This window comes from Poecile atricapillus, chromosome 22 (genome assembly GCF_030490865.1).
Source record: "Poecile atricapillus isolate bPoeAtr1 chromosome 22, bPoeAtr1.hap1, whole genome shotgun sequence".
In the NCBI taxonomy this organism is placed as follows: domain Eukaryota; kingdom Metazoa; phylum Chordata; class Aves; order Passeriformes; family Paridae; genus Poecile; species Poecile atricapillus.
Window position 1 is genome coordinate 6964929 of NC_081270.1, and position 26925 is coordinate 6991853.

Below are 26925 nucleotides of genomic sequence, written 5' to 3' on the forward strand. Positions count from 1 at the left end.
CGGCTCTCTGAGGGGCCCGGCTCTCTGAGGGGCCCGGCTCTCTGAGGGGCCCGGCTCTCTGAGGGGCCCGGCTCTCTGAGGGGCCGGGCGGGGCGCGGGGCGGGCCGGGCCGCGCAGGCGCGATGGCGGCGCGGGCGGCGATGGCGGCGGTGGCGGGCGGCGGGGCCCGGCCCGCGGTGGTGCTGGGCGCGATGGAGATGGGCCGGCGAGCCGGGCCCGAGGCGAGTGCCGAGCTGCTCCGCGCTTTCCTGCGCCGCCGACACCGCCTCCTGGACACCGCCTTCATGTACGCGGGCGGCGAGTCCGAGCGCATCCTGGGCGCGCTGCTGGCCGGCGGCACTGAGCCCGGTACGGCGGCGGAGGGCGGGCTGCCCTCGGGGGAGAGGGGCTGTGGCTGAGGAGAAGGGGCTGCTTTGCCAGGCTGACACTGTCCTTGAGGAGAAGGGACTTGGCCAGGGTTCGTTCTATGAGGAGAGGGGTCTTTCCTGAGGAGAAGGGCTATTTCCCTGAGGAGAAGGGATATTTCTCTGAGGGAAGGGATATTTCTCTGAGGGAAGGGTCTTCCTTGAGGAGAGGGGTCTTCCTTGAGAAGGGTTTTCCCTGAGGAGAAGGTCTCATCTGCCAGGCTGACACTGTCCTTGAGAAGAAGAGGCTGGACCAGGACTTGTTCCCTGATGAGCAGGATTTTTCCCTGTTAGGCCAATGCCCTCCCTGAAAGCCCTTCCCTGAGGAGATGGGACTTCCCTGGGGAAGGAGAAGGGTCTTCCCTGTCAGTCTGAGAGTCCTTGAGGAGAAGGGAATTACCTCAGGACTCATGCTCTGAGGGGTCTGCCCTGAGGAGAAGGGTCTCCTCTACCTGGCTGACACTGTCCCTGAGGACAGGGGATTTCTCTGGGGCCCATTCCCTGCAGATAAGGGGAGAATCTCTTCTCCCTGAGGAGAAGGGTCTTCCCTGCCCAGCTGACTCCCTCCTTGAGGAAAACTGACTTTCCCCAGGCCCATCCCCTTAGGACAAGAGTTTTCCCTGCCAGGCTGGTGCCATGCTGGAGGGGAAGGGACCCCCACACTAGTGCTGACCCCCAGAGCTTGAGGGGCAGACCCTCAGTCCCTGCAGAGAGGAGCTCCTCAGCCAGGCTGACGGGATTCCTGAGGAGAGGCACCTTCCCTGAAACACCTCAAACACGTGGGTTATGTCCCTTATCCCCAACTCCCCTCCTCAAGGTGGGAACATCCTTGCTCATTCCTTCTCTCTCTCTGCCAGTGGAAGTGGCCACCAAGGCCAACCCGTGGGATGGGAAGACGCTGAAGCCGGAGAGCGTGCGCTCCCAGCTGGACACGTCCCTGGAGAGGCTGCAGAGGACGAGTGTGGAGCTCTTCTACCTCCATGCTCCCGACCACGGGACCCCGGTGGAGGAGACCCTGCGTGCCTGCAACGAGCTGCACAAAGAGGTAAAGTGCAGAGTCCAAGCCTGGACAAACCTTGATTCCCTCCTTCCCACTGCTTTTTTTAAACCAGGGCTGCTTGCTGTGCCCATCTGTGCAGCTCTGGGAAGAGGAGACAGAGCCCAGGTCAGAGCTGAGCAGTCGCTGCTCTTTGTGCTCACGTGGTGCACTTTGTACCCCAGAGCTCTTGGAACATCTGGACTTTGCTTCCAGTCCTCTTAACCAGTCTGGGTTAAGATTAGTGCTGGTAATGGGTAAAGAATTCCTGAGTTTTGTTTATCTGGTTGTACCATTTAAACTAGAAGGTGTGAATTCCAAATAAACTGAAAGTGGGGAATATTTTTGTCATGTCTTAATAATTCATAGTCTGTTAGAAACAGTGGACAGGAATTAACCCTTCTGGACTAAAATTTGGTGACTGCCCTTTTCACTGTACCCATCTTGTGCTCCCTGGGTCCAGATGAACTTCGAAACACTGGAACTGAATTCCCTTTTATTCCTCTGCAGGGGAAGTTTAAAGAGCTTGGCCTGTCAAACTACGCCTCGTGGGAGGTGGCAGAAATCTGCAGCATCTGCAAGTACAACAACTGGGTGATGCCAACTGTGTACCAGGTGAGGGAAGGAGGGAAGCTTGCATTTGGGCTCCCCAAATCTGGGAGCAGCCCCAGTGTGCCAGATGCAAACCCAGAAGGAATCTGCTGCAGTTAGTCTGGGATGTCACAGAGGTTGGAAAAGACCTGCAGTCCCAGCTGTGCTCGATGCCCACCTTGTCACCTTGCCACATCCAGGCCTTCCTTGGACACCTCCAGGGATGGGGACTCCAAACCTCCCTGGGCAGCCCTTCCAAGGCCTGAGCACCGTTTGAGGAGGAAATTCAGGAAGCTGAGCGAGGTCTTTGCTCAGAATCAGCTCAGTGTGTTCATTGCTGGAGTCAGCGACTCCGCTGGCACGGAACCTGCAGTGTTTGCAGCTCTGCAGCGAGTCTGTTCCTAAACAAACCATAACCTTGTGCGATGTGAAGCCGCTCTCTCGCATGGGCATTGCCAGGGAAGGGTGGGAAATGGCAGCTGCTGTGCCCTGAGCTCTGTTTGAGGCTGTCTCCCACCCCAATGTGCAGGGAATGTACAACGCGACCACGCGCCAGGTGGAGGCCGAGCTGTTCCCCTGCCTCAGGCACTTCGGGCTGCGCTTCTACGCCTACAACCCTCTGGCAGGTACAGGGGGCAAGGCCAGGCTTTGGGACAAAACCCTGGGGAATGGGGGCTGTGCAGAGCCAGCCCAGCCCCAATCCTGCTGCTCCCTTCCATCCCAGGGGGGCTGCTGACCGGCAAGTACAAGTACGAGGACAAAGACACGCGCCAGCCCACGGGGAGATTCTTTGGGAATGACTGGGCTCAGGCCTACAGGGACAGGTGAGTCCTGAGCTGACAGAAGAGCAGGAATGGCTGCATTAAAAAAAAAACACTCTAATAGTCAGCTGAGAGGAAGCAGAACTGACCAAAGCTTGGGATTATGTCAGCACACGTGGCTGGGGCTGTGGTGTGTGACTGAGCACTGTAGGGTGGATTTTAGGCTCAGCTTCCTCACAGCTCCCAAGGGAGATTGCAGAAGTCCTCAGAGGCTACAAAGAGATGTACAAGGTTTCCTGAAAGCCCTTTGATGGGAATAGCACTGACTAGAGGTCCCAAGGGCAATAACAATGATTTCTTTTCATGCAGGTACTGGAAAAAACACAATTTTGAGGGAATTGCACTGGTAGAAAAAGCTCTGAAAGAGGCTTATGGCCCCACAGCACCCAGCCTGGCGTCTGCTGCACTGCGCTGGCTCTACAACCACTCCAAACTGCAGGTGAGAGCTTGACCTGGGCACTCCTGCTGTGCCAAACAGGGAAATTCCAGTGTAGGTGTCTTTTAATCCTGAGGAATTGTGGTGTTACAAGGTGAATATTGCTGAGCAGACTCTGCCAGGCAGCTCTGCCTTTCCCTGTGGTATCCTGTGTGGTCAGAGCTGGAGGCTTCAAGAGGAAGATTTTGGGAGTCATGATTCCCATGCACTCAGCTTCCCTGCAAGGAGAGGACTCACCTTTCACTGGACTAGAAAATGAATGCTAAATATTCCCCACCTCCTCTGAATGTTCCTGTAGCCCATCATAAAGTAGGACTTGGCAGCTTCTGAGGATTTGGTGTGACTTGGGGATGTCCTGGCCTAGCGAGCAGAATTTGTGGTGTCAGTTGCTGGATTCCTCGTTCTTTAGTGGAAAGAAAAGCCTCGTTTGGCCCAGAGTGGCTTGGGAGGTGAACTCCCTTTTGGGATCAGCAACACTCTGTCTCCTCCCAGGGTTCTCTTGGAGATGCAGTGATCATTGGGATGTCCAACTTGGAGCAGCTGGAGCAGAACCTCAACTACAGCGAGGAGGGTCCCCTGCTGCCGGCCGTGGTGCAGGCGTTCGACGAGGCCTGGAACCTGAGCGCGCACGACTGCCCCAACTATTTCCGCTAGGGAAGGCTGGCACAGGCTCCAGAGACTTGGTGCTGCCCACCCTGCCCTCCCACCCACGGCTGGAGGGCTGCAGGTTTGTCCTGAATCACTGAAGCTTTGTAGGATCCACACCCGTGCCTTAGTCCTCCCTGCCGGCCCCTCGGCTCCCCCGTGATCACACCCCGTGATTCAGGATGCAGCTGATGAGGAAAATGAACACCTGAACCAGGTGAAGGCCCCTGTTCTGCTTTAATGTGAAATCTGAATTATATAAGAGAATAAAACCTCTTCCTAGTGCAGACCCAATCTCTGACCTGTGCCTGGAACGGAGTTTGAATCACAGAATTTCAGGATGGTTTGGGTTGGGTGGTCCTTAAATCCCATCTTGTTCCACCCCACAACTTCCACTCTCCCAGATGCTCCCCATCCAGCCTGCCCTTGGACACTTCCCAGGATAAGGCAAAATTGCAAGGATTGAGTTAAATATCTTCTTCTGTGTCAGAATAACAAACCCTCAGCATCTTTCCCTTTGTGCTATATCAAAGCTCTATTACATTTATACCCTTTCTGCTGAGTTTTGATGTTTGAGCTGGCATTCCCTCAGATTTCAGGATACACCAACAGTAACAGGCAGCAGCAACAACCATCTGAAGTTTCACACAGATATTTATATAAATATAAAAAAAAAACATAGCTCATTTTATATAAAGATCATCCCAGTCCAGGTGCACCCAGGGAAGGGAAATATCCTCCTCTTTTTTGTCCCTAAAATAGAACTGTCTGGTGTCCAAGCTGTTAGTCCTCATTGCTTCCACCATCATCATCTTCATCATCATCATCATCATCCTCCTCTTTCTCCTCTGCTGTGTCTCCCACGAGCTTCTGGAAGTCTCCTGTCTCAGAATTCCACAGAAACTTCATGGTGACTTTAAACTCTGCCATCTCATAGCCGAAGAGTTTCTAGGAGAGGACACAAATCTGTCATTCCCACTTCACTGTCTCTGTGCCCAGCCTGGCAGAACAGCAAATTCCACTTCCAGGTGGCAAGGGGAGCAAAGCAGGAACCAAAACAATTGCTGCTGGGTTTTAGGGGTTGTGTTAATTAATTCCTGGTAATTTTGTGTCAGGCAGCAGGGCTGCTGTGTTACTCACCAGCACACGGGCCTGTTCTGGGGTGAGAACATCCCCTTCCTTGCACACTTCGTAATCAGAAAGCAGCGTCACCACTCCTGCAGAGCAGAACCCATGGAAATGGGATCCCAGGCACTGGGAACTCCCCTGGAATGTGGGGGACAGAGCCAGGAATCCCTCCAGTGCTGCTTTCATCAGTGCACCCCAAGGAGATGCAGCTCTAAAAGCCCACACCTGGTTCCTGAGCGGGTTAATCCGAGCTGTTTCCACAGCTGGATGGCACTGTGGAGAAATCTGGGTATTTTAAAACACCCCAACCTCAGCCTTTGGCACAGGTTTGGGAACGGCACAAGGACACGAGGAGTTCCAGCCCCAGCCCAACAAGGAGAAAAGTTATCCCTCAGTTTTTCTCCAGACCTGAATCCTGCTCTGTGTTTCACATTCTCCACAAGAGAAGCCCTGGAGCTTCTGCTGTACCTTTCTTGAGCGCCGTGGGCAGCCCCAGCTGCCGCAGCTGCGGCTCCATGGAGTGGGGGAACTGCTCCAGGGGCCCCGTGTCCAGGCTCACCCCGTACGGCGCCTTGTTCCCAGCACGGGCAAAGTCCAGCTCCCGGAACCTGGAGAACCACCTGGCACAGAGATGGGCAACAGGAGCTTCAGCTGGGGGAGGAAATTCCCTGGGCTGAGACAGGGACTGGGGCACGGCCTGCCTGAGGAGCTGGTGGTTAACTCAGAGAGGTTGTGGCTGCCCCTGGATCCCTGGGTGGGTCCAAGGGGGTGGGATGAGCTGGAAGGTCCCTCCCAAGCCAAACCCTTCCCTGATTCCACCCTGCTGTTGCAGGAATGGCTGACAAAGAGTGGGAAAAGCCCACGAGACCATCCCTGCTTTAAGGGGAGAGTTGGGGTTTTGTGGCAGCAAAAGCAGAGTGGTACTCACTCATCCACCTCGTCCCTGGTGCGGTTGGTGAAGAGGAGCCCGACCTCCCCTCTCAGGTGTTTGCTGACCTGGAAGAAAGGAGCACCCACGGGGATTGGGGAGCAGCAGGAACCCCCCTGCAGGGGCTGAGTGCTGCCCAGCCCCGCTCACAGCACACCCTTCACGGCAGGACATGGATGGGCTCCCTTAAAAGCCCCAGAGAGCGAATCCAGGATGTTATTCCAGGGTGTGCAACACGCCAGGTGAAGCTTTAGCACAGGTACCTTGTGCAGGTTCTCCTTGTACTCGCTGCTCCGCTCCCGGCCCAGCGCCACCATCATCACCTTGTTCTTCCCAAAGAAGATCCTGCCCGGGAGGAGGAGGAGGAAGAGGAGGAGGAAGAAGAGGAGGAGGGAGAAGAAGAAGAGGATGTCAGCCCTGCAGCTCACCCCCTCGGGCATCCCCCACCCCGCACCACCCCCCGGCCACCTGCTGTGCTTCCAGGCGTTCCGCACGTCCTTCAGCTTGTTGTTCCTCATGTTGGCCACGGAGAAGACGAAGATGTACTTGTAGGTGTCCACACAGCGCCGCAGCTGCGGGGGAGCCGTTACCGGGAGCGGCACGGGGGGAACGGGGAGGGGAGGGACAGGGGAGAGGGGCCCTGGCCCGGGCCAGACTCACCTCGGCGATCAGCGCCTGCTTGGCCTGCAGCCCCTTGCGGGCTGTCTGCGTCAGGGACACTGCGGGGACAGCGCCAGGGAGAGACGGGGATGAAGGATGGGGAAAGGAGACGGGGAAGGGGATGGGGATGGTGATGGAGAACGGAATGAGAGATGGGCAACGGAACGGAGGGACGGGGGCGATGGGATCGAGGAATGGGTAAACAGCGGAGAAGGGGACAGGAATGGTTTAGGGGACAGGAATGGTTTAGGGGACAGGAACAGGGCTGGGGACAGGGATGTGCCGGGGTTCGGCCCAGGGGTCCCGCTCCCACCTTTGCGGTCCCGCTTGGACTTGGGCATGGTTCCGCCGTGCTCCGAGGCCCCCGGGCCGCGCGCGGGCTGCCGGGAGCGGCCGGGGCTGTCCCTCGCGCTGCCTGCGCTCTCCGCACGCCGCTCAGGCGCTTGCCCCGCGCAGGCGTTGCCGAGGGCAGCCCCGCAGCGCTGAAGGCCCCCCCGGGCGCCGCGGCCGCTGTCATGGCGGCGGGGCCGCGGGCGCTGCTGCTGCTGCTGCTCCTCCCGCTGCTCCTCCCGCTCCTGCTCCTGCTCCCTTTGGCCGCCGCCGTCTACGAGGACCAAGTGGGAAAATTCGACTGGTGAGCGCCGGGGGTCCCGGCGGGTTGGGTCCCCGCTCCCGCGGACATGCCCCGCGCCGCTCCCATTTCACCGGCGCTCCCGTTCCCTCACGCAGGAGGCAGCAGTACGTGGGGAAGCTTAAGTTCGCCTCCTTGGAGGCCTCGCAGGGCTCGAAGAAACTCGTGGTGGCCACCGAGGAGAACGTGGTGGCCGCCCTGAACTCCCGGAGCGGCGAAATCCGTGAGTGGGGGCGCTTTGGGGCCGAGGGGCGATGCGGTGCGTTCCTCCGGGAGAGTCAACGCCGCCCTTGGGCCTCGGCGGGCGGCTCAGAGCTCGGGGTCAAACACACAAACGCTGTGGTGGGGCCGAACGCCCATCTCCCTTGGGCCTGTCTGTTGCAGTGTGGCGCCATGTGGACAAGGGCACCGCGGAAGGAGCCATCGATGCCATGCTGATCCACGGGCAGGGTAAGGGGAACGTCCTGGGGCTCACAGGGCTCCTGCAGGGTGGGGCAGGGTATCCCGGGGCTCACAGGGCTCCTGCAGGGTGGAGCAGGGTCAGGGGCATGTCCTGAGGCTGGCAGCACTCCTGCAGTGTGGGACAAGGTAAAAGGGGCACGTCCTGGGGCTGGCAGCACTCCTGCAGGGTGGAGCAGGGTAAAAGGGGCGCATCCTGGGGCTGGCAGGGTAAAAGGGGCACATCCCGGGGCTGGCAGGGCTCCTGCAGGGTGGGGCAAGGTAAAAGGGGCACATTCTGGGGCTGGCAGGGTAAAAGGGGCACATTCTGGGGCTGGCAGGGTAAAAGGGGCACATTCTGGGGCTGGCAGGGCTCCTGCAGTGTGGGGCAGGGTATCCCGGGGCTCACAGCGCTCCTGCAGTGTGGAGCAGGGTATCCCAGGGCTGGCAGGGCTCCTGCAGTGTGGAGCAGGGTATCCCGGGGCTCACAGGGCTCCTGCAGCGTGGAGCAGGGTAAAAGGGGCACATCCTGGGGCTGGCAGGGTAAAAGGGGCACATTCTGGGGCTGGCAGGGTAAAAGGGGCACATTCTGGGGCTGGCAGGGCTCCTGCAGTGTGGGGCAGGGTATCCCGGGGCTCACAGCGCTCCTGCAGTGTGGAGCAGGGTATCCTGGGGCTGGCAGGGCTCCTGCAGTGTGGAGCAGGGTATCCTGGGGCTCACAGGGCTCCTGCAGTGTGGAGCAGGGTAAAAGGGGCACATCCTGGGGCTCACAGGGCTCCTGCAGTGTGGAGCAGGGTATCCTGGGGCTCACAGCGCTCCTGCAGCGTGGAGCCAGCGTTAGGGCACAGGCTGGACCTGCAGAGCCCATCCCTGGGTGCTGGGTACGAGCTGTTTTCATCCCCCTCCTCTCCAGATGCCATCACCGTGTCCAATGCTGGGCGAATCCTGCGCTCCTGGGAGACCAACATCGGGGGCCTCAACTGGGAGACCTCTCTGGACACTGGCAGGTGGGATCTCCTGTCTGCACTGGTTTTTATCTCCTTGTGCTGGTCTGGGAAGGAAAAAAAACAGGTCATGGTTTTGGTCTGGGCTTGCATTGTACAGAAAGATTGGTCAGGTGGAAAGTTTCCAAGCTGAATTTTGGGTGAATCCTTTATGAATGCCTGAGCCTTGCAGAGAATCCCAGAGTCACTGAGGCTGGAAAAGCCCTCCCAGACCCTCAAGTCCAACCTGTGGCCAATGCTGTCCTTGTCACCCACTGAGTGCCACATCCAGCCCTTCCTTGGACACCTCCAGGGATGGGGACTCCAAACCTCCCTGGGCAGCCTCTTCCTATTCCTGAGCTCCCTTTCCATGGGGAAATTCCTCTGATATCCACCCTGAGCCTCCCCTGGCCCAGCCTGAGGCCGTTCCCTCTCCTCCTGTCCCTGTTCCCTGGGAGCAGAGCCTGAGCTGTCCCCTCCTGCCAGGAAATTGTGCAGAGCCAGAAATTCCCCCTGAGCCTCCTTTTCTCCAGGCTGAGCCCCTTTCCCAGCTCCCTCAGCCTTTCCTGATGCTCCAGCCCCCATTCCCCAGGATAAATTAGGAAAATAATTCCCGAATTCCTCGTGCCTGTGCTCAGTTTCCAGGGGGCTGCCCTGGTGGGGCTCCCTGAGGGGGTGAAGTACGTGGCAGTGCTGAAGAAGACGGCCCTGTCTCTGCACTACCTGTCCAACGGGCACCAGAAGTGGGTGGAACACCTGCCAGAAAGGTGAGAACACCTCTAAGGAGAGCTGTGAGCTCCTGGCACGGGGCAGAGGGGAGGGAGCTGAGCCTGCCTTCTGCAAACAGCAATGTGATGCCTCATGTCTTGCAGTGAGAACACTCAGTACCAGCTGCTGTATTCCCGTGGCACTGGGGTGATCCACGTGCTTGGCATCGTTCCCCAGAGCCACCTGAACGTCGTGACCTTCAACGTAGAAGATGGAGAAATCACAAGACAGGTAGAGGAGCCAAAATCCTGGATTTGATGTGAGCAGAGGCGCCTCCAGCCCTGTGGTGTGGTGGGCAGAGGAGTGGGTTGTGGTGCTACAGAGAACCCTCCCTTTCCCTGAGGCATTGCCTCCAAAGCAGGGATTTCTTGGCTGAAAGCTGAGCTAGCCTGGCAGCTTTTAGTCAAGTTTTTCTCAGTTTTGGCTAAAAATGCTTGAGTTAACTCTGCTGTGTGCCTGTGGATGCTGTGGAGGCTCCTGCTGAGCCCTGGCTGTGTCTCTGTGCAGGTGAGGGTGGCAGCCCCGTGGCTGGTGGCCCTGCAGGGCTCCTGTGGCGTGCTGGGCGAGGCTGTGCTGGTGTGTGTGGACACGGCCGCGCGCTCGCTGCACGTCTGCGCCCTGGACACGGAGCAGGACATGAGGCACATCCCTCTGCAGGTGAGAGCTGCTGCAGGAACACTCCTGGTGTTCCTTAACCACGCTGGTTCTGGTTGGAACTGGTTCTCCAGTCTGTGGGTGAACTGGGGAGGGATTGGAGGTTGTGATCTGTAAATTTGGGGAGGGGTGGGAAAGCTTTTTGTTATTCCTTTTGGATCGATGTCTTCTGAGCTTTGCTCCAGTGGAGCCTCAGCTCTCCCTGCTCCTGCTCTGTGCCCTGACTCAGGGAATCTCTGACTGCTGCTGAGGGTCTCACTGAAGGACAATTCTCTCAGCACATTATCTTGTGTCCCCTGCAGTCCCTGGAGCTGGAGTTTGCAGATGATTTCCAGGCCAGGATCCTGACCACTCAGCCCAGCGTGACCAGCGCCTCAAGGACTCAGTTCTTCCTGCAGCTGTCCCCAAGCCACTTCTCCCTGCTGCAGTACAAGCAGGGGCTGCTCAGCCACCTGAGGGACTTCCAGCAGGTACCAGGGACAGGGCCAAGTGCAGCTGAACATCCTTCAGACTGCTGGGCCAGCTGGCAGGTTCTAAAAACCTCAGGAACTCTGGGCATCGTGGCTCAAAAACCTGTGGCTGGTCAACTGTTCCCATCTCTGTGAGAAATTGGTCTTTTTTGGTTTTGATTTGGGGGGGAAACAAGACAATTTAAAATTTGGTTGTGACAGTTTACCTGCTTTTAATTCCACTGTGGCTTTATTTACTTCACAAGTGCTTTTTGGTGAGTTTGGGGTTTTCTTGAGGTTGTTTTTTTTCTAATGATTTTTTGCTATTTTTTTTTTTCCCTTTCCAGGCAGCTCTGGTGAGTTTTGCAACGACCGGGGAGAAGACGGTGGCCGCTGTCCTGACCTGCAGGAGTGAACTGGTCAGCACAATTCCTGTCCTGTGGGAGCAGCCCAGCTCTGGGGCTGTGCACTGGGGGTGGGTTCCACTGGGGTTCCACAGAGGAGGAAGAGGAGGATTTGATAAATTTTGGTGATAGCACACGCAGAGCTCGATCACATCCAGCTCAGTGAATATCCTGCTTCAGCCCTGTGAAAGGTGGACAAGGAATTGCCTTTCCTCACCCACAGAGGATTTCAGTTCTTGGGGATATCAAACATAGCTTCATTTTTATCAGAAACAGAATAGAACAGAGCTATTTCCTGCCTGATGTCACAGGCAAGCTGAGACTTGTCAGGCAGTTGAAAACCTAATTTTTTTAATACTTTACTGGTGTCTGAATCCATGCTACATCTCCTCTCATCCTCACTTCAGAAACCTGGAAGTTCTGATGGCCTCCATGCTGGCAGCACTCTGGAGGATGCCCGGAGGCAGGTACGGGGTGCTTTTCTTCCCGAGTTCTTGTCAGTCCATTTTATCCCTTTGCCTGCAGGAGCAGAGGTCTTAAACCAGCTGTACAACCTAAAAATGCAGCCTAAAAATACCTTGAAGCACCAGTTTTTGTGCTGGACATGGAATTCTGCTGGAATCCTGCTGCAGGATTTGGTGTGGGGTGTGTGTGTAACTCCTGTTTTCTGCCCGTTGCTACAGGATTCCTTAACCTGCTCCAACCAAACCTACAACATAAACCTCTACCTGGTGGAAACTGGGCAAAGGTTGCTGGACACCACCATCACCTTTAGCCTGGAGCAAGGAGGGGCCAAGCCACAGCAGGTGAGCAGGGAAAGGTTATTTCAACCCTGATTTGGCAGGGTGGGAGCCCTCCAGCCAAGGGGAAAAACATTCCAGGGATCACAGCATCACCCTGCTTGCTGCTCTTGTTTCACCTGATTTCTGCTTTCTTCGAGGAGATGATGTGATCATTAATCTCACTGTTTTCCTTGCCTTTTTTGGTTTTGTTTTTGATTTTTTTTTTTCTTTCCCAGCTGTACATCCAGGTTTTCCTAAAGAAGGATGACTCCGTGGGCTATCGAGCCTTGGTGCAGACAGAGGACCACATGCTCATGTTCCTCCAGCAGCCAGGTGACTCCCAGAACCAGCTTCCTCCCTTTCTAACAGTCACCAGGAGAAAATCCTGTCTCCTCAAGGATTGCACTTTATCATTACTTTTCTTGGAAGCTGAAAAAGTTAATTTAATTCTCCTGAGTCCCATGAAAGACACAGGAGACTTTTTCACCTGCACAAACAATTCTGCCCTGTTTTGTGTGGGCAGAGCCTTTGGATTTTGGGGGGTTTCTGCAGATTTCAGAACTCTTTTTGTAGGATGAGAGTGTAAGTTCTGGTGTAGATCTTCCTCAAAGATTTTCAGAAGAGGTCCTCATACCAAAAATATTAATTTACAGAAGGGGTTGAAAGTTCCATCTCAGTGACAGGAATTTCCTGGGGCTCTGAAGAAATCCAGGACTGTGAATCTCCTATTTTAGACAGACTCAATGACTGTAGCCCTTTTAAAACACCAGATTGCTTTTACTGATCCTGAGGTTTTCTTCCCAGAAGTGGATGCAGTTGCCTGAAGTATTTGTTCTTCATGAAATAGTTAATTTAACAATATTATATATTTATACTGTTCTGCATTTCACTAAGAGGTGATCTGCATGTCAGGGTTGCACTGAAAGATACTCGTATACAGTCAATTCCCAAATCTTAAGTTGATTTTTCCAATATCCTGCTCTGATTTCTCTCCAGGAAAGGTTGTGTGGAGTAGAGAGGAGTCTCTGGCAGAGGTGGTAAGCTTGGAGATGGTGGATCTGCCTCTGACAGGGGCACAGGCTGAGCTGGAGGGAGAATTTGGAAAAAAAGCAGGTGAGTTTTAACAGAATTACCTCTGTGTGCGTGTTTTCCTTCCTAAATAAATGTGTTTATTGTTTTCTGTTTACTCTGAGCTGAGAGATTAATTTAAATCCCTATTGATGCCAGTTAAAATGAGCAGAAATAAACCCTTTTCTGTCTAAACTTTAGAAATCCAATCCAGATGACACGAATATATTACATTGTTACATTAAAAAAACAGTCAGACAGTCAGCAGCAGTAGGAGGGATTTTGGCCATGTCTCCTAAATGTTTCCTGTGACTCTTTCTGGAAAACTCATTTCCAATAGCTTTTTATTTTTTTTTTTTTGCTTTTTTTGTCTTTTCCTTGCTGTCCTGGATGCAGCCATCCAAGGTAACCCCATCCTGCATGGAGTGTGCTCTGCTCCTGCCACTGCTCCCCTCTGCTTGCTCCCCTCAGTTGAAACCCAGTGTTTTGGTTACTTTAAGACATTAATTGGGCAGAATTAAACATTTTTAATTCCTCTGGGTGCAGAGGGGATTTCTCTAGGTCTGGTGGGCACAGGGGGAGGAACACAAAATCCTCTGCATGCAGGTTTGCTTTCAGTTGATCAAGGCATATTTTGGAGTGAGTGTGGACTGGGAAAGGTTGATAAATGCCAGAGTTTGTCACAGAAATGTCAACTGTGACTTCCTGCAGGGGGGGAGGCGAGGAGTTCCCCCAGGTTTGTGCATGGCAGCGTTTGACAGCACAATTTCAGCTCTGGGGTGGGACAGGTGCCGTTCCCCTCCCGTTGTCACCGTGGGTGCCACTTGCAGATGGATTGCTGGGAATGTTCCTGAAGCGACTCTCATCCCAGCTCATCCTGCTGCAAGCCTGGACTGCCCATCTCTGGAAGATGTTCTACGATGCCAGGAAGCCCCGGAGCCAGATTAAAAACGAGATTAACATTGACAACTTGGCCAGAGACGAGTTCAACCTCCAGAAAATGATGGTGATGGTCACTGCCTCGGGCAAGGTGAGGGGGCCAGGGCAGGAATCTGTTCCTAGGCTGGAGCAAAGAGTCTCAGCTCTGAATTCCCAGCCCTGTTTATAGCCAGGCTTGGGCAGAAATAATGGGAAGATGCACAGGATGTTTTGTGGTGGCTTTAAAGACTCAGCTTTCTTTGGGGTATGGTAGAGGAGGATACAGTGCAGAGGTGTTTTCCTAAACTTCAGCTTTCCCACATGTTTTCCCTCAGCTTTTTGGCATTGAGAGCAGTTCAGGCACCATCCTGTGGAAGCAATACCTCAGGAATGTCAGGCCAGGCTCCTCCTTCAAGCTGATGGTGCAGAGAACAACAGCCCATTTCCCCCACCCTCCACAGTGCACTCTGCTCGTCAAGGACAAGGTGAGACCCTTTCCCTGCCCCTCCACTGGGCATGGAAATAAGGACAGGGCAGTAAAACCATCCTCTTGGCCATCATCTGGTTGTCACTGATGTGGGCATGGCAGGGGAGAAAGATCTGGAGGGAAGCAGACACAGAAGCCTAAAAATTAAAAAAAAAACTTAAAAATGAACGTGGTTGTTACAGACAAATGTGTGAGTCCATACAGAATATTTCCAGGATGAAACCAGGATATGAATAGTCAACACCAGCAAGTAACAGTTAGAAAAACACCTTTTTTTCTTTTTTTTTACTTAAGAGGCAAAACTTCCCCTGTTTTTCAGGAAACCAAAATGAGTTTTCTGTACGTCTTTAACCCCATCTTTGGGAAGAAAAGCCAGGTAGCTCCTCCTGTTCTGAAACGTCCGATTCTCCAGACTTTGCTTCTGCCTATTATGGATCAAGACTATGCCAAAGTGCTGCTCCTGATTGATGATGAGTACAAGGTAAATTGCTTTGCCTGGAGGCAGTTTTCTTCACATCCTGGTTAATTATTCCCCTCCCTTTTGGAGCAAGATGGGAAAAAAATGCCATTGAGCATTTTTTACACAAAGCTATGAGGTTATCCTGGTAAGGCAGACCTTATCTTGATAAACAGGTTGGAAATCATATTTCTGGTTCATTCTGGGGTGTGTTTTTCTGTCTGTATCAGTTGTTTTTCAGCTGTGTTTCAACTCTTCTTTTCCAGGTTACACCTTTCCCAGCCACTAAAAACGTCCTTCGGCAGTTAGAAGAAATAGCTCATTCCATCTATTTTTATCTCGTTGATGCTGAGCAGGGAAAACTCTCTGGATTCAGGCTGAAAAAGGTATGGAAAACCCACTGCACTTCCCTGGATGCCCTGTGGATAGTGGCAGATCTTAATTCCCTTCGCTCAGAACCAGAGCATCCATCCTCAAAACGCACCGAGGAAACTCGGGAAATCCCAAAGCGAGGAAATCTTTGGAGATAACGTCCTTGAAGGATGATAACTCAGCTCCCACTTGCTTTTTCCCCTGCAGGACCTGAGCACGGAGGAGAGCTGGGAGGTGGCCATCCCCACGGAGGTGCAGAGGATTGTGACTGTCAAAGGGAAGAGATCCAACGAGCACGTGCACTCGCAGGGCCGCGTGATGGGCGACCGCAGCGTCCTCTACAAGGTGCTGCAGCAGCTCTCAGCTGGCTTTTTCTTTGAGGGGGGTGTTTATCCCATGGGAAGATCCCAGTTCCATTCCCTGCTGCTGCATTGGGATGAGCCTGTGGTGCCAGTTTTTCTTAACTGGCACCAGTGTCTCTGCAGAAAAACGCTCATTTTGGAGGTTTCTTTTCAAAAAAACATTTTCCTGGAGGAGTTAAACCAAAGTCTGATAGTGGGGAAAGAACAGCTTGATTTCTTGAGGTGATTTATGATTTATTCACAGTATATGAAGAGAAGGAAGGTGTCTGTGGCTCTGAGAGGGGGTCTGAGCTGTTTCTCCTTTGTCCCCAGTCGCTGAACCCCAACCTGCTGGCGGTGGTGACGGAGAGCACGGACACACACCACGAGCGCACCTTCATCGGGATCTACCTGCTGGACGGCGTGACGGGCAGGATCATCCACTCCTCCGTGCAGAAAAAGGCCAAGGGGCCTGTGCACATGGTGCACTCCGAGAACTGGGTGGTGGTGAGAGCTGCTGCTCCTCTGGGGGGGCCCCTGGGATCACCAGCTGGGCGCTGGTGAGGTGATGAAGAGCAGTGATCTGCAGTGGAGGCTCTTCACGGTGCAAAATGCACTCGTAATGACAATTTTATGGGTTTAATATGACAATTTTATAGGTTTAATATGACAATTTTGTAGGTTTAATATGACAATTTTTTAGGTTTAATATGACAATTTTGTAGGTTTAATATGACAATTTTGTAGGTTTAATATGACAATTTTATAGGTTTAATTTTACAATTTTTTAGGTTTAATATGACAATTTTTTAGGTTTAATATGACAATTTTATGGGTTTAATATGACAATTTTTTAGGTTTAATATGACAATTTTTTAGGTTTAATGTGACAATCTTTTGGGTTTAATGTGACAATTTTCTAGGTTTAATATGACAAATTTATAGGTTTATTATGACAATTTTATAGGTTTTTTAATAAACCTAAAAATTAAATTTATTTAAAATAAATAAATCTAAATTTGTTAAATTTATATTTATTTATTTTATTTAAATTTAGTTAATTAAATTTAATTTATTAAATTTAAATTTAAAATTAAATAATATTAAATTTAAAATTATATAAATATATATATAAACATATATAGAAATATATAAAATATATTTTTGTATATAAATATATATAAATATATGTAATAATTTCTATGTATAAATATATAAATACATATAAATATATAAAATAATTCTTATATGTAAACATATAAATAGATAAAAATATATAAAATATATTTTTGTATATAGATATATAAATATATAAAATATATATTTTATATATTTATATATAAATATATAAAATATACAAAATATTTTTATATATAATTATGTAAATATATAAAATATATTTAATATATAAATATATATAAAATGTAAATACAAAATATATATTATATCTATCACATATAAATATAATATTTATTATAACATATAATAATATTATGTTATAATAATTATATAGTATAAATATATATTTATATAATATATATTTATAATAAATATTATATATTATAAATATATATATTTATATAATATATATAAATACATAGAATAAATAATTATATAATACAATTTATATAATATATAAAATCTAAATAAAAAAATATATAAATAATATAAAATATAAAAATAAAATAGAATATATAAAACCTACATTTTTATATACAAATATATAAAAAGCAAAAATCTTTTTGGTACGGGGGCAGTTCCTGACCGTGCACGGGGGCAGTTTTGTGCCCACCCTCTGTGATTTCCCTAATCCTCAACCTCATCCCCAAACCCCTGCTTGCAGTACCAGTACTGGAACAGCAAGGCCCGGCGGAACGAGTTGACGGTGCTGGAGCTGTACGAGGGCACGGAGCAGTACAACGCCACAGCCTTCAGCTCCCTGGACCGCCCCATCCTGCCCCAGGTGCTGCAGCAATCCTACATCTTCCCCTCTGCCATCAGCGCCATGGAGGCCACCATCACCGAGCGCGGCATCACCAGCCGCCACCTGCTCAGTGAGTAGCTGCTCCGTGAAAGTGGAGTGCTGAAATCCAAGGAAAATGCACTTTGCTGATAAAAATCCTGCCTGGGGGTTGTCCTGCAAGTGCAGGGATAAGCACAGAGTGTTTCTGTTGGCTGTCAGAAATGGCCACGAGGTGCCAGGCTCGTTCCAGCGGTGCCCAGAGCAGCAGTGGCCATAAACTGAAAGCCAGTAAAGTTTCACCCCAAGATGGGGAAGAACTTTTCCTGAAGGAGTGGCACAGGTGCCCAGGGAAGGTCTGGAATCTGGTGACATTCCAAACCCACCTGGATGCATTCCTGAGTGACCCTGTCTGGGCAGGGGTTTGGACTGGGTGAGCCCCACAAGGCCCTTCCAACCCCAGCTGTTGTGGGATTTTGGGATTTTGAGGATGCTTTTCCTTCACTGCACAGTTGGGCTTCCCTCCGGGGCCATCCTGTCCCTTCCCAAGGCCCTGCTGGACCCTCGGCGCCCGGAGATCCCGACGGAGCAGAGCAGGTAGGCAAGGAGTGAGAACCTCTCTTCCTGGGCTCTGCAGAGGGCTGGATTTTGTGTGTCACAAATTGTGTGAGGAGGAAAAGCTCGTCCTGGCTGGACTCAGAGGAATCTTGGCTCAGAATGAAGGGAAGTTCCTTCAGGTCCAAGGTTGGACTCGTGGTCTTTTCCCAACCTGAAGGGTTCTGTGCTCCTGTTCCCAGTCTGTGATGGTGGGATACATTTGTCAGTGTCATTAAACCATCCTGGGGTCTGTGTTCTCAGGGAGGGGCAGTCAGAGGAGCTGGAATTTTTTTGGAGTTGCTTGTAAAACTTTGGAAGCCCTGAAGGAGACAGCTGCAGCTTAGCCTGACCCAGCTGATCCATTTGATTTTCATCCTGCACCAATAATGAGTCTGCACTGGGAAAAGCTCCAAATTTGCTGTTTTAGCTTAGCTTTTGATAATCAGGAGTCACTGGTGGCATGCTGTGGGGTTTGAGGTCTCTGGTGGTGTCTTGCAGAGAGGAGAACCTGATCCCCTACTCACCAGACGTGCAGATCCACGCCGAGAGGTTCATCAACTACAACCAGACCATCTCCAGGATGAGGGGCATTTACACAGCCCCCTCTGGCCTCGAGTCCACGTGCCTGGTGAGTGCAGGGGGGATGCCTCAGTGTGGAATTTGGGGGTGGATCCCAATCCTCAGTGTGGAATTTGGGGGTGGGTCCCAATCCTCAGTGTGGAATTTGGGGGTGGATCCCAATCCTCAGTGTGGAATTTGGGGGTGGATCCCAATCCTCAGTGTGGAATTTGGGGGTGGATGGATCCCAATCCTCAGTGTGGAATTTAGGGATGGATCCCAATCCTCAGTGTGGAATTTGGGGGTGGGTCCCAATCCTCAGTGTGGAATTTGGGGGTGGATCCCAATCCTCAGTGTGGAATTTGGGGGTGGATGGATCCCAATCCTCAGTGTGGAATTTGGGGGTGGGTCCCAATCCTCAATGTGGAATTTCGGGGTGGATCCCAATCCTCAGTGTGGAATTTGGGGGTGGATCCCAATCCTCAGTGTGGAATTTGGGGGTGGATGGATCCCAATCCTCAGTGTGGAGTTTGGGGGTGGGTCCCAATCCTCAGTGTGGAATTTGGGGGTGGGTCCCAATCCTCAGTGTGGAATTTGGGGGTGGATCCCAATCCACAGCCTGTGGAGCTCCGTAACTCTCACAACGCGGCTTCAACATCGCTCCTTTCCACCAGAACCTGAACCCTGAGTGATCATTTTGGGGTTTCGTGCTCCAAGCTGCATCCCCAGCTCCTAATCTGTGCCCTGCAGGTTGTAGCCTACGGGCTGGACATCTTCCAGACCCGGGTGTACCCCTCCAAGCAGTTTGATGTGCTCAAGGACGACTACGACTACGTTCTGATCAGCAGCGTCCTCTTCGGGCTGGTCTTTGCCACCATGATCACCAAGAGACTGGCCCAGGTGAAGCTGCTGAACCGAGCCTGGCGCTGAGGGAGATCCCACTCCGGGATCTCAGCCCTCCCAAGGCATCCAAACTCCTCTGTTCCATTTGGCTGGAAGATATCTGTGAGGAAAAGCTGCTGCTGGAACAAAACCCGCACTGCCCACGCGTCTCCCGTGAGGAGAAACGCGAGAGATGAAAAACACAGACTTTTTTTTTTTGAGTCTGTTCTGACTGAAAAATGGTCCCAATCCTCCCTTAAAGTCCCCAAATCTCCCTGATGTTGGTGAAGAGAATACTCAGGATGTGTTGTCCTGGCAGGGAGGAGGCTTGGATGCGGAGATGTGCAAACTCCTGCTGTGAGGAAGAGACCTTGGGTGAATTCCCAAGGAAAAATGCTGGGAATTGGGTGTTTCTCAGTGGGAAACTGCCTCGTGGAGCCACTGACAGATCTGCAGAGCACTGGGAAGAATTTGAACCTCAAGTCTCTCCGTGTTCTTTATTTATTGCGACAACAACAGTTCCTTCCCATTTGTTTCTAGATTTTTGTTTCTAAATTTTCCTGCATTTTTTTGTGTTAAGGTGGGGAGGTTCAAGGGGAGGAGCCTCTCAGCATTTCCTTCAGGATCAGGGCTCTGAGCTCTGTGGATTTTAATTCTAAAAATCCAATTTGGCATCAAGTTATTCCCCCAGGAGAGGCCGTATCCCTCCATGTCCACATCCCAAAATAAAGCTGCGGAGCAGGGAGCGACTCTGTGTTATTGAAGTGTTCCTTGGGCTGTTTTAGTGGGCATTTTGTGGCTGTTTAAGTGGGTCTATTTAGGTGGTTTTTAGGAGTTATTTAAGTGATTTTGTGGGGCTGTTTAGGTGGGTTTTTTGGGGCTATTTAGATGGGTTTGGGGGCAATTTAAGTTAGTCTTGGGGGGCTATCGAGGTGGTTTTTGGGGATCATTGAGGCGGTTTTTGGGGCAGTTTAAGCGGTTTTATGGGGCTATTTCACTGGGATTTTTGGGGCTATTTCAGTGGGTTTTGAGCTAGTTCAGTGGGGATTTTTGGCTGTTTAAGTGGGAAATTTTTTTTTGGCAGTTACAGGGGCAGTTTGTTTCCTTATTTACGTCTTTTGGGGGACTCTCGAATCGGAGGATTTCTTCGCTATTCCGGTATTTCGGTGATTTTTAGATGATTTTTTCAGTCCGCTCCGAGCTCTCCCTCACCCCTAAACACCCGCGGGGGGGCACACACTGCGCATGCGCAACCCCCGCCCCGCCTTCCCCGCGCCGCGCACGCGCCGCGCGCCAAAAGTTGCTGACTCACGCAGTGCGCACGCGCCCGCGCCGCGGGCCAATGGGGCGGCGCGACGTTGCACGGTCGCCGCCCCGCCGGCAGGGGGCGCTGTGCGCGCCGCGGCCCCCCCGGCCCAGCGCAGCCCAAGATGGCGGCGGGCGGCGCGGGGGCCGCGGCCGGGCCCGGCTGGGACGTGGCCGTGCGGCCGCTGCTCTCCGCGTCCTACTCGGCTTTCGATATGAAGGAGCTGCCGCAGCTGCTCGCCTCGGTCATCGAGAGGTGAGGGAGCGCGGGCGGGGGTTGCCGCCCCTCGGTGTCGCCCGCTTAGGGGGAGCGCTGGGGGTGCCGCTGCGGGAGCGGCTGAGGCGGGGCCCGGCTGGGTGTGAGGTGCCCGGTGCCCGGCTCGGTGCCCGGCTCGGTGCCCGGCTCGGTGCCCAGCAGGGCAAGCGGCGGGGCCGGGAAAAGCCCCGAGCTCCGTTCCCGGCTCCTGCCGCTGTCCCGGGGCCGGAGCTCCCGGAGGTGCCCTCGGGGCCCATAACGGGCTGAGGGTGCTCGCCCGGCCGCAGCACCTCGGACAGGCGCCCGCCGAGAGGCTTCGGGACTGTTCTTGTGGTTTTGCTTTTGTCCAGGCGTGTCACAGTTTGGCCGCTTGGGCCGTGGGAAGTGTTGTCTCACCGGGCTCTGCGGGGACCAGACTTCTCTCTGTCTTTACCACTGCAGTGCTTCTCCTGTTTTAAGTCGAAATAAAGCAGAACCAAATCAATTCTCTCTTGTCTTAACCACACAGGTTGGAGTCAGAGTGTAAGAGTGCCCACCGCAGCTACTTAATTCAACTTACAGCTTGTTTTATGCTCTAAAACACGAGACGTGAATGCCACAGCATCATGCTCAGTTACAGAGATATAACCCCGGCCACAATAAATTGTTAGGAAATAAACAACGCATTGAGGAAGAGGATGAAATAAAACCCAGTGGCGTTTTGTTTAATGTAGAAGGGCTGAGTGTGCAGTGGATGTTTGAGATTCAGAGAGTTGATTTGAGGAGTTCTGTGCCTGCACACACAGAGCAGTTGTTCCCCCGGGAGCTGTGCAGGTATTGATGGGTTTGGGCAGCTCCTTGGCCAGTGTTTGTTTTAGGCTTTAGTGTTTGGTTTTTAGTTTGTTTTAGGGACCATTCCAGTGGCACTTTTCCCCATCTAGCTCTGCTGTCCCTGTGCCTAAAGTTCATTACTGGAGTGTTTCATCAAAAGATCCCAGTGAGACTCGAGTGGATCCACTCGAGTTCTGGCAGAGGGCTGTTTCCTCCTTTAGAGGTGATGTTGGTTCTGTTTTCCACCTGAGACAGAGGTTTGTTGCCTTCAGGCAGCTCTGCCCGAGGTTGGAGTTGTGTGCCTGATGTCCTGGCAGGATTTGGGATCTTGCAGGATGCTGGTTTTTGTTTTGTGCCTTGGTGTGGTGTGCTGAATGACAAAGGAATAAATACAACTTGTTGGTGTCTGGAGCTGTGCTTTTCCGTGCTGAACAAGAATCTATCTTTAGATTTCTCGCAGAAAATCTTTTATGTGTTCAAGTTATTTTTAGAAGGCAGCTGTTAAGCCCTTGATGGTGTCAGCCAACCCCAAAGTAGCTGGATTTCCCCTTAAATAAACTTGGTGCCATGACAGTGAAATCACCAGTGTTATTCTTTTCAAAACAAATCAATAATCCCTTTTTTTTTAACTAGTCTGGTATTTCATTTATAAGTTTAAGCATCATCAGGTTACTGGTATTGCTCTGTTAGCAGGTGTCTTCAAGAATTGACAGAAATTAAACCCTTATTTGACATAAATGATGGAAATGCTGACTTGGAAAGGTGTTGATCACTTGCCTGCTGCCTTCTGCTTTACACTATCATAACATCCACAGTGTTTTAGTAGAACTCAAACCTCCCATTGCCCAATCCCTATCTCATGCTGGATTCTGCACCTCTGTGTTCTTCATACCCTGTGGGCACTGTGTGTGGTGCACAGCTTGACCTGTGCAGTAATTTAGGAGCTGTCAGCCTCTCCTCTACTCTGTTATTCCCAAATTGTTCTAATTTGTTCTCCTAACAACACTTAGGTACATCTACTGCTGCTGGCTTGGAGTTGGGCCTGAGAAGTAGGTGAGCAAAATGAATGTCTGAAAAGGAGAGAGCACAGACTGCTTTGCATGTTCAGTCTCTGGGCTCGTTCCTCACCAGAGCAGCTCTGGCAGGAGAGGGTGAGGTGAGGCCTGAGGTGTTGGAACTCCATCATGTGATGCTGTTGAATATTTTCCAGTAAAGCCTCTCTCTTAATTTTCTATTTTTCTATTTCAGCTTTTTAGGCAGACTAAATAAAACCTCAGACCTAGGGAATCAGGCTACAAAGCTGATTTCTTTCTGCTCGTTTTTGTGGAGAAATGATTCTGTTCCAGAGTTGTTTCTCTTTTAGCTGCACCTCCTGTTACAGCTGGAAACGATGGCTTAGGGTGGAAAAAGGGAAGGTGACTGGGCATAAACTGGGCTTTATTCAGGTCAGCAGGGAGTGGTGAAATCATGGTTGGAGCTGGGTACAGACTGTGCCATGGGCTGCTGCCCTCCAGAGATAACCTCTGTCCCAGAGGTGGGGAAGCCTGGCTTGGAGAGGCAAAGTGAAGCTGAGTCTAATAATTGTTCTTCTTGCTCGTTCACATCGCTGCATGAAAATGTGAAAGAAAGTAAATTGATCATTTTTGAGGCAGATAGGCACATCCCTTAGTGTTGTCACAGGAAAAACGAGAGGTAGAAGGAGGTGTGGAGGCACAGCAGTTTGTGTTCTGTGTGTCTGTTCAGCTGGGATGTGGTGGGACACCTTTAAGGGGTCACCTCTGCCATAACCTGTCCTTCCTGAGGCCAGTGAGTGTAGCTGAGAAGCTTCAGGGGCTCTGCCTCACCTGCCCAAATCCTTCCCCAGCTGCTCACAGGCGCTGTTGTGCTCTGGTTCTGGTTTGATTTGCAGACTTGCACAGGCTCCAGTTGCCTCAGTGCTGTGACAGGAAGGGAATGCCTGTGCTCCAGGCCTGGCAAATCCTGCCAGCGTTAGCAGAACACACAGTCCAGGCTCTCTGGGCAGCTGAGTTTAGAACAACTTAAAGGTTAATGAGCCTCTGGCAGGGAGTGTGGCTGGTGGAGCCTGACCTGTTGATGCTGTGGAGGAGAAACACTGGCAGCACAATATTTCCTTACATTTCCTGCGATGTTGGTGCCGTGATCTGGCTGCTGCTGGAGGACTCAGTCCTGGGGACACGAGGGTTGTGTCCCCAGAGCTGTCCCCTTGTCACTGGACACATTGGGGTGGTGTGTGGTGCTGCTGGCTCTGGCTGACCTCTGTCCCCTTCTCCATTGCAGTGAATCTGAGATCCTGCACCACGACAAGCAGTACGAGCCTTTCTACTCCTCATTTGTTGCACTTTCCACACACTACATCACTACTGTGTGTGGTCTCAGTAAGTGTTCCTTTGCTTCTCTTGCTCCTGTGCAATGACTGGATGCAGTCAAAGCAAATCAGAGCTGTTGATTTTTGTGTTTGTTTTTTGCCTTCTTGCTGAATCAGACTTTGCTGGCTTTTGTACCATGAAATGTCAGCTCTGATGGAAAAGGAAGCTTGGTGATGGGAGTATTTGGCCACCAACTACTGGACAGCGTTGCCTTTTTGTCTCTTTATTCATTGACCTGACTGAATTTTTGGTCAAATGTTTAAATCAGTGTTCAGGGTTTTTAGATTATCCTTCAGCAGTTAGAGCACTGCCATCCCTTGAAATGTCCAAGGTCAGGTTGGACAGGGCTTGGAGCCACCTGATCTAGTGGAATGTGTGTGAGATTAATGGGATTTAAGGTCCCTTCCAACCCAAACCATTCAGGGCTTTTGTAGCTACGTTACTGTGTTGGAGTTAATGATCAAAACATTGTGACTCAAAATATTTTCTGTTATTTTGGCTGACAATTTAGCAATTTCAACAAAAAACGGGCTTTGTGAACTTGTTTCATGTTCTTCAGCACTTCTGTCAGCATTAAATAATGTTGCTGGGGAAACTGCTTTATCTGTCTGAATTCCTGCCTGGCAGAAGGAATTATCCTGACTTTGCTGACATTTCTTGGGTTACACTGTAATGAGACTGAGTTTATATTGCATTTATGTAAGGTGGGAGAGACAGAGCATGTACCCACACTGCAGGGCATCCTGCTTTATTGACAGCACTGGGAGTTTATTAGACTGGACTGTTTTAAAACTTACTCTGAGTACAAGGATCTGCTTTTTTCAGTACCCAGAAACCAGTTGCAGTCAGTGGCAGCTGCCTGTAAAGTCCTGATTGAATTCTCCCTGCTGCGGCTTGAGAACCCAGACGAAGCATGTGCTGTTTCACAGGTGAGCACAGGTTTGGACCTCCTGGGCCAGCCTCAGTGTGAGAATGGTCTTTGGGCTCTAATTCTGAAATAATCTGCTCTAATGCTGAATGCATAAAGCAAAATTAATGAAGCTCTCAAAATATTTAAGGTGTACACTTTGGTAGACTCTGATTTCTGCTGGATCTTCCCTCTGCGTTCTGTGCTCGGAATCAAAGCTCGCTCACAAAATAAAGATGACTTGAGGCCTTGGTTAATTCAGATCCAGTTTCTGGCTTGGTTTTGTGCAACAACCTGGATCACAGCTATCTGTTGAGTTTTTAAAGATATTTCTTGCCTGCTTGTATTTCTGTCTTGAGGGAAAGCTTAAATAAATTTGACAGAAGGAAGGCCTGTGAGGATTGTTCCTGTAATGTAGTGTGTCCCAGCAGAGAGAGCTTTTCCAGGTGTTTTCCAGAGGAAGCAGTGTCAGTGACCTGGATAACCTGCAGTCTGGGATGTGTCTTGATCCTTGGGGGAGGTCAGAGTGGCTCAGAGCTGCTGCAGTGGCCTCACTAGCTGAAGTTGCATTACTCTTAATCCATCTGCTTAGAGTAAACGATATGGAAGAGGGATTGGAATGGAGAGAGTTGAAATGGTACTTGATGTCTCTGTTTTCTGTAGAAACACCTCATTCTGCTGATCAAGGGGCTGTGCACGGGCTGCAGCCGCCTGGACCGGACAGAAATCATCACCTTCACAGCGATGATGAAATCAGCCAAGCTGCCTCAGACTGTCAAAACCCTCTCTGATGGTAGGGAGGGGGCTTGAGCTGCGTGTGTTTGACTGCAGCACTGGGGGCAGGCACAGGAAAGCTGAGGTTTGCTCTCTGAAATGGGGGTTTGTTGTTCTCCCTGCAGTTGAGGACCAGAAGGAATTGGCCTCCCCGGTGAGCCCAGAGCTGAGACAGAAGGAAGTGCAGATGAACTTCCTCAACCAGTTGACATCAGTCTTTAACCCCAGAGTCTCATCATCACCATCAATCACAACAGAGACACAGGTAAAAAACCTCTGAAACAGAAACAGTCTGAATTTCAACAGTATTAACTCAGTGCAGGGAAGGGACAGAGTGGTGCTTCTTGACACAGGTGTGAAGAGAACCTTTCTTAAGTACATAAACGCTGCTTTTGTGGGATAAACAGCAACCAACCAAATACTGTTTGTGCTGTATTGGCAATACTGGATTTGTTTCCTCATGGAATGCAATGCTCAGTGATATCCATGGCTGTTTGGAGTTGTGCTGCTGGTACACCTTGCTTCTGTGTAGAGGCTTAGAGAAATTCCATGTGTTTTTAGTGCCTCCATAATAAATTCAGTGTGTGCTTGCTTTAGGTGGAAGGAGAGAGCGAGGATCAAGCTGCCACAGATCAAACATCTGCAACAAAGACCAAGAGCATATTCATTGCTCAGAATGTGGCCAGCCTGCAAGAACTTGGTGAGAATCAGCTTCTCTAGCTTGGGGCCAAAAAAGTACTGGAGAAATGTCTCTCCAGTGCTACATCTCACAGCTCTGAGGGGGAAGAAACTCTCTGACCTAAAGGGTTCCCTGATGATTGCCAAGGGGGGTTGTGCTGGAATGGAGTTTTCATTGCAGGGATGAGCTCAGTGAATTTGTGTTTGGAGGGGTAAATGAGGTGGGCAGTATGAAATACCTTCTGGGATGGATTGTTGAGTAGATGTGGGTTGGAATGACAGGATTGTTAGGGTTGGAAGAAACCTTTGGGATCATCAAGTCCCACCAGCAGGACCTGTGACATGGACACAGCTTTGTGACATTTACAAGTGTGGTCTGCAAACTTCAGCAGCTGGGGTTACAAGTGTAA

The 26925-nt window shown here is 51.1% G+C and overlaps 4 protein-coding genes across 8 annotated transcripts in view; 3 read left to right on the top strand and 1 right to left on the bottom strand.

Annotated features, from left to right (window-relative positions):
* The first annotated feature begins 98 nt into the window (after positions 1–98).
* AKR7A2 (aldo-keto reductase family 7 member A2) lies at positions 99–4222 on the top strand. Its single transcript, XM_058855357.1, has 7 exons — positions 99–348; positions 1262–1449; positions 1951–2055; positions 2561–2657; positions 2756–2855; positions 3162–3291; positions 3781–4222. Exons 1-7 carry the CDS (start codon positions 123–125, stop codon positions 3940–3942), a joined length of 1008 nt encoding a protein of 335 aa, XP_058711340.1. The 5' UTR covers positions 99–122; the 3' UTR covers positions 3943–4222.
* Positions 4223–4569: 347 nt separating this feature from the next.
* Positions 4570–7057, bottom strand: MRTO4 (MRT4 homolog, ribosome maturation factor). The gene is made up of 8 exons (XM_058855365.1): positions 6963–7057; positions 6650–6708; positions 6458–6561; positions 6253–6334; positions 5990–6057; positions 5530–5681; positions 5074–5150; positions 4570–4881 (listed from the first exon to the last, which is right to left on the bottom strand). The coding sequence occupies exons 1-8, from the start codon at positions 6988–6990 to the stop codon at positions 4717–4719; spliced, it is 735 nt and encodes a 244-aa protein (XP_058711348.1). The 5' UTR covers positions 6991–7057; the 3' UTR covers positions 4570–4716.
* Positions 7058–7122: 65 nt separating this feature from the next.
* Positions 7123–20145, top strand: EMC1 (ER membrane protein complex subunit 1). Its single transcript, XM_058855343.1, has 23 exons — positions 7123–7283; positions 7379–7503; positions 7665–7730; positions 8632–8725; positions 9340–9468; positions 9574–9700; positions 9977–10126; positions 10426–10593; positions 10920–10991; positions 11384–11443; positions 11660–11782; positions 11995–12091; positions 12755–12871; positions 13657–13856; positions 14080–14229; positions 14551–14712; positions 14955–15074; positions 15268–15405; positions 15735–15908; positions 17245–17455; positions 17874–17958; positions 18457–18586; positions 19267–20145. The coding sequence occupies exons 1-23, from the start codon at positions 7165–7167 to the stop codon at positions 19444–19446; spliced, it is 2997 nt and encodes a 998-aa protein (XP_058711326.1). The 5' UTR covers positions 7123–7164; the 3' UTR covers positions 19447–20145.
* A 668-nt stretch (positions 20146–20813) lies between these two features.
* Positions 20814–26925, top strand: part of UBR4 (ubiquitin protein ligase E3 component n-recognin 4) — a 95472-nt gene continuing 89360 nt past the window's right edge. For all 5 annotated transcript variants that reach the window (XM_058855327.1, XM_058855328.1, XM_058855329.1 and 2 more), the window contains exons 1-6: positions 20814–20959; positions 24068–24165; positions 24982–25085; positions 25727–25856; positions 25963–26102; positions 26435–26537. In XM_058855327.1, coding sequence (XP_058711310.1) covers positions 20829–20959; positions 24068–24165; positions 24982–25085; positions 25727–25856; positions 25963–26102; positions 26435–26537 — 706 coding nt within the window. In that variant the 5' untranslated portion in view covers positions 20814–20828. The remainder of the gene's footprint in view (positions 20960–24067; positions 24166–24981; positions 25086–25726; positions 25857–25962; positions 26103–26434; positions 26538–26925) is intronic.

Bases quoted from the DNA above. Each gene is read 5' to 3' on its own strand.
- AKR7A2 (XM_058855357.1), top strand. From the start codon at position 123: ATGGCGGCGCGGGCGGCGATGGCGGCGGTGGCGGGCGGCGGGGCCCGG. The intron at 2,856-3,161 runs GTGAGTCCTGAG...CTTTTCATGCAG, and splicing joins GCTCAGGCCTACAGGGACAG to GTACTGGAAAAAACACAATT. The intron at 3,292-3,780 runs GTGAGAGCTTGA...GTCTCCTCCCAG, and splicing joins ACAACCACTCCAAACTGCAG to GGTTCTCTTGGAGATGCAGT.
- MRTO4 (XM_058855365.1), bottom strand. From the start codon at position 6,990: ATGCCCAAGTCCAAGCGGGACCGCAAAG. The intron at 6,562-6,649 runs GTGAGTCTGGCC...GCTCCCCCGCAG, and splicing joins AGCAGGCGCTGATCGCCGAG to CTGCGGCGCTGTGTGGACAC. The intron at 5,682-5,989 runs GTGAGTACCACT...TCTCTGTGCCAG, and splicing joins ACCAGGGACGAGGTGGATGA to GTGGTTCTCCAGGTTCCGGG.
- EMC1 (XM_058855343.1), top strand. From the start codon at position 7,165: ATGGCGGCGGGGCCGCGGGCGCTGCTGCTGCTGCTGCTCCTCCCGCTG. The intron at 7,731-8,631 runs GTAAGGGGAACG...CCTCCTCTCCAG, and splicing joins CATGCTGATCCACGGGCAGG to ATGCCATCACCGTGTCCAAT. The intron at 9,701-9,976 runs GTAGAGGAGCCA...GTCTCTGTGCAG, and splicing joins ATGGAGAAATCACAAGACAG to GTGAGGGTGGCAGCCCCGTG.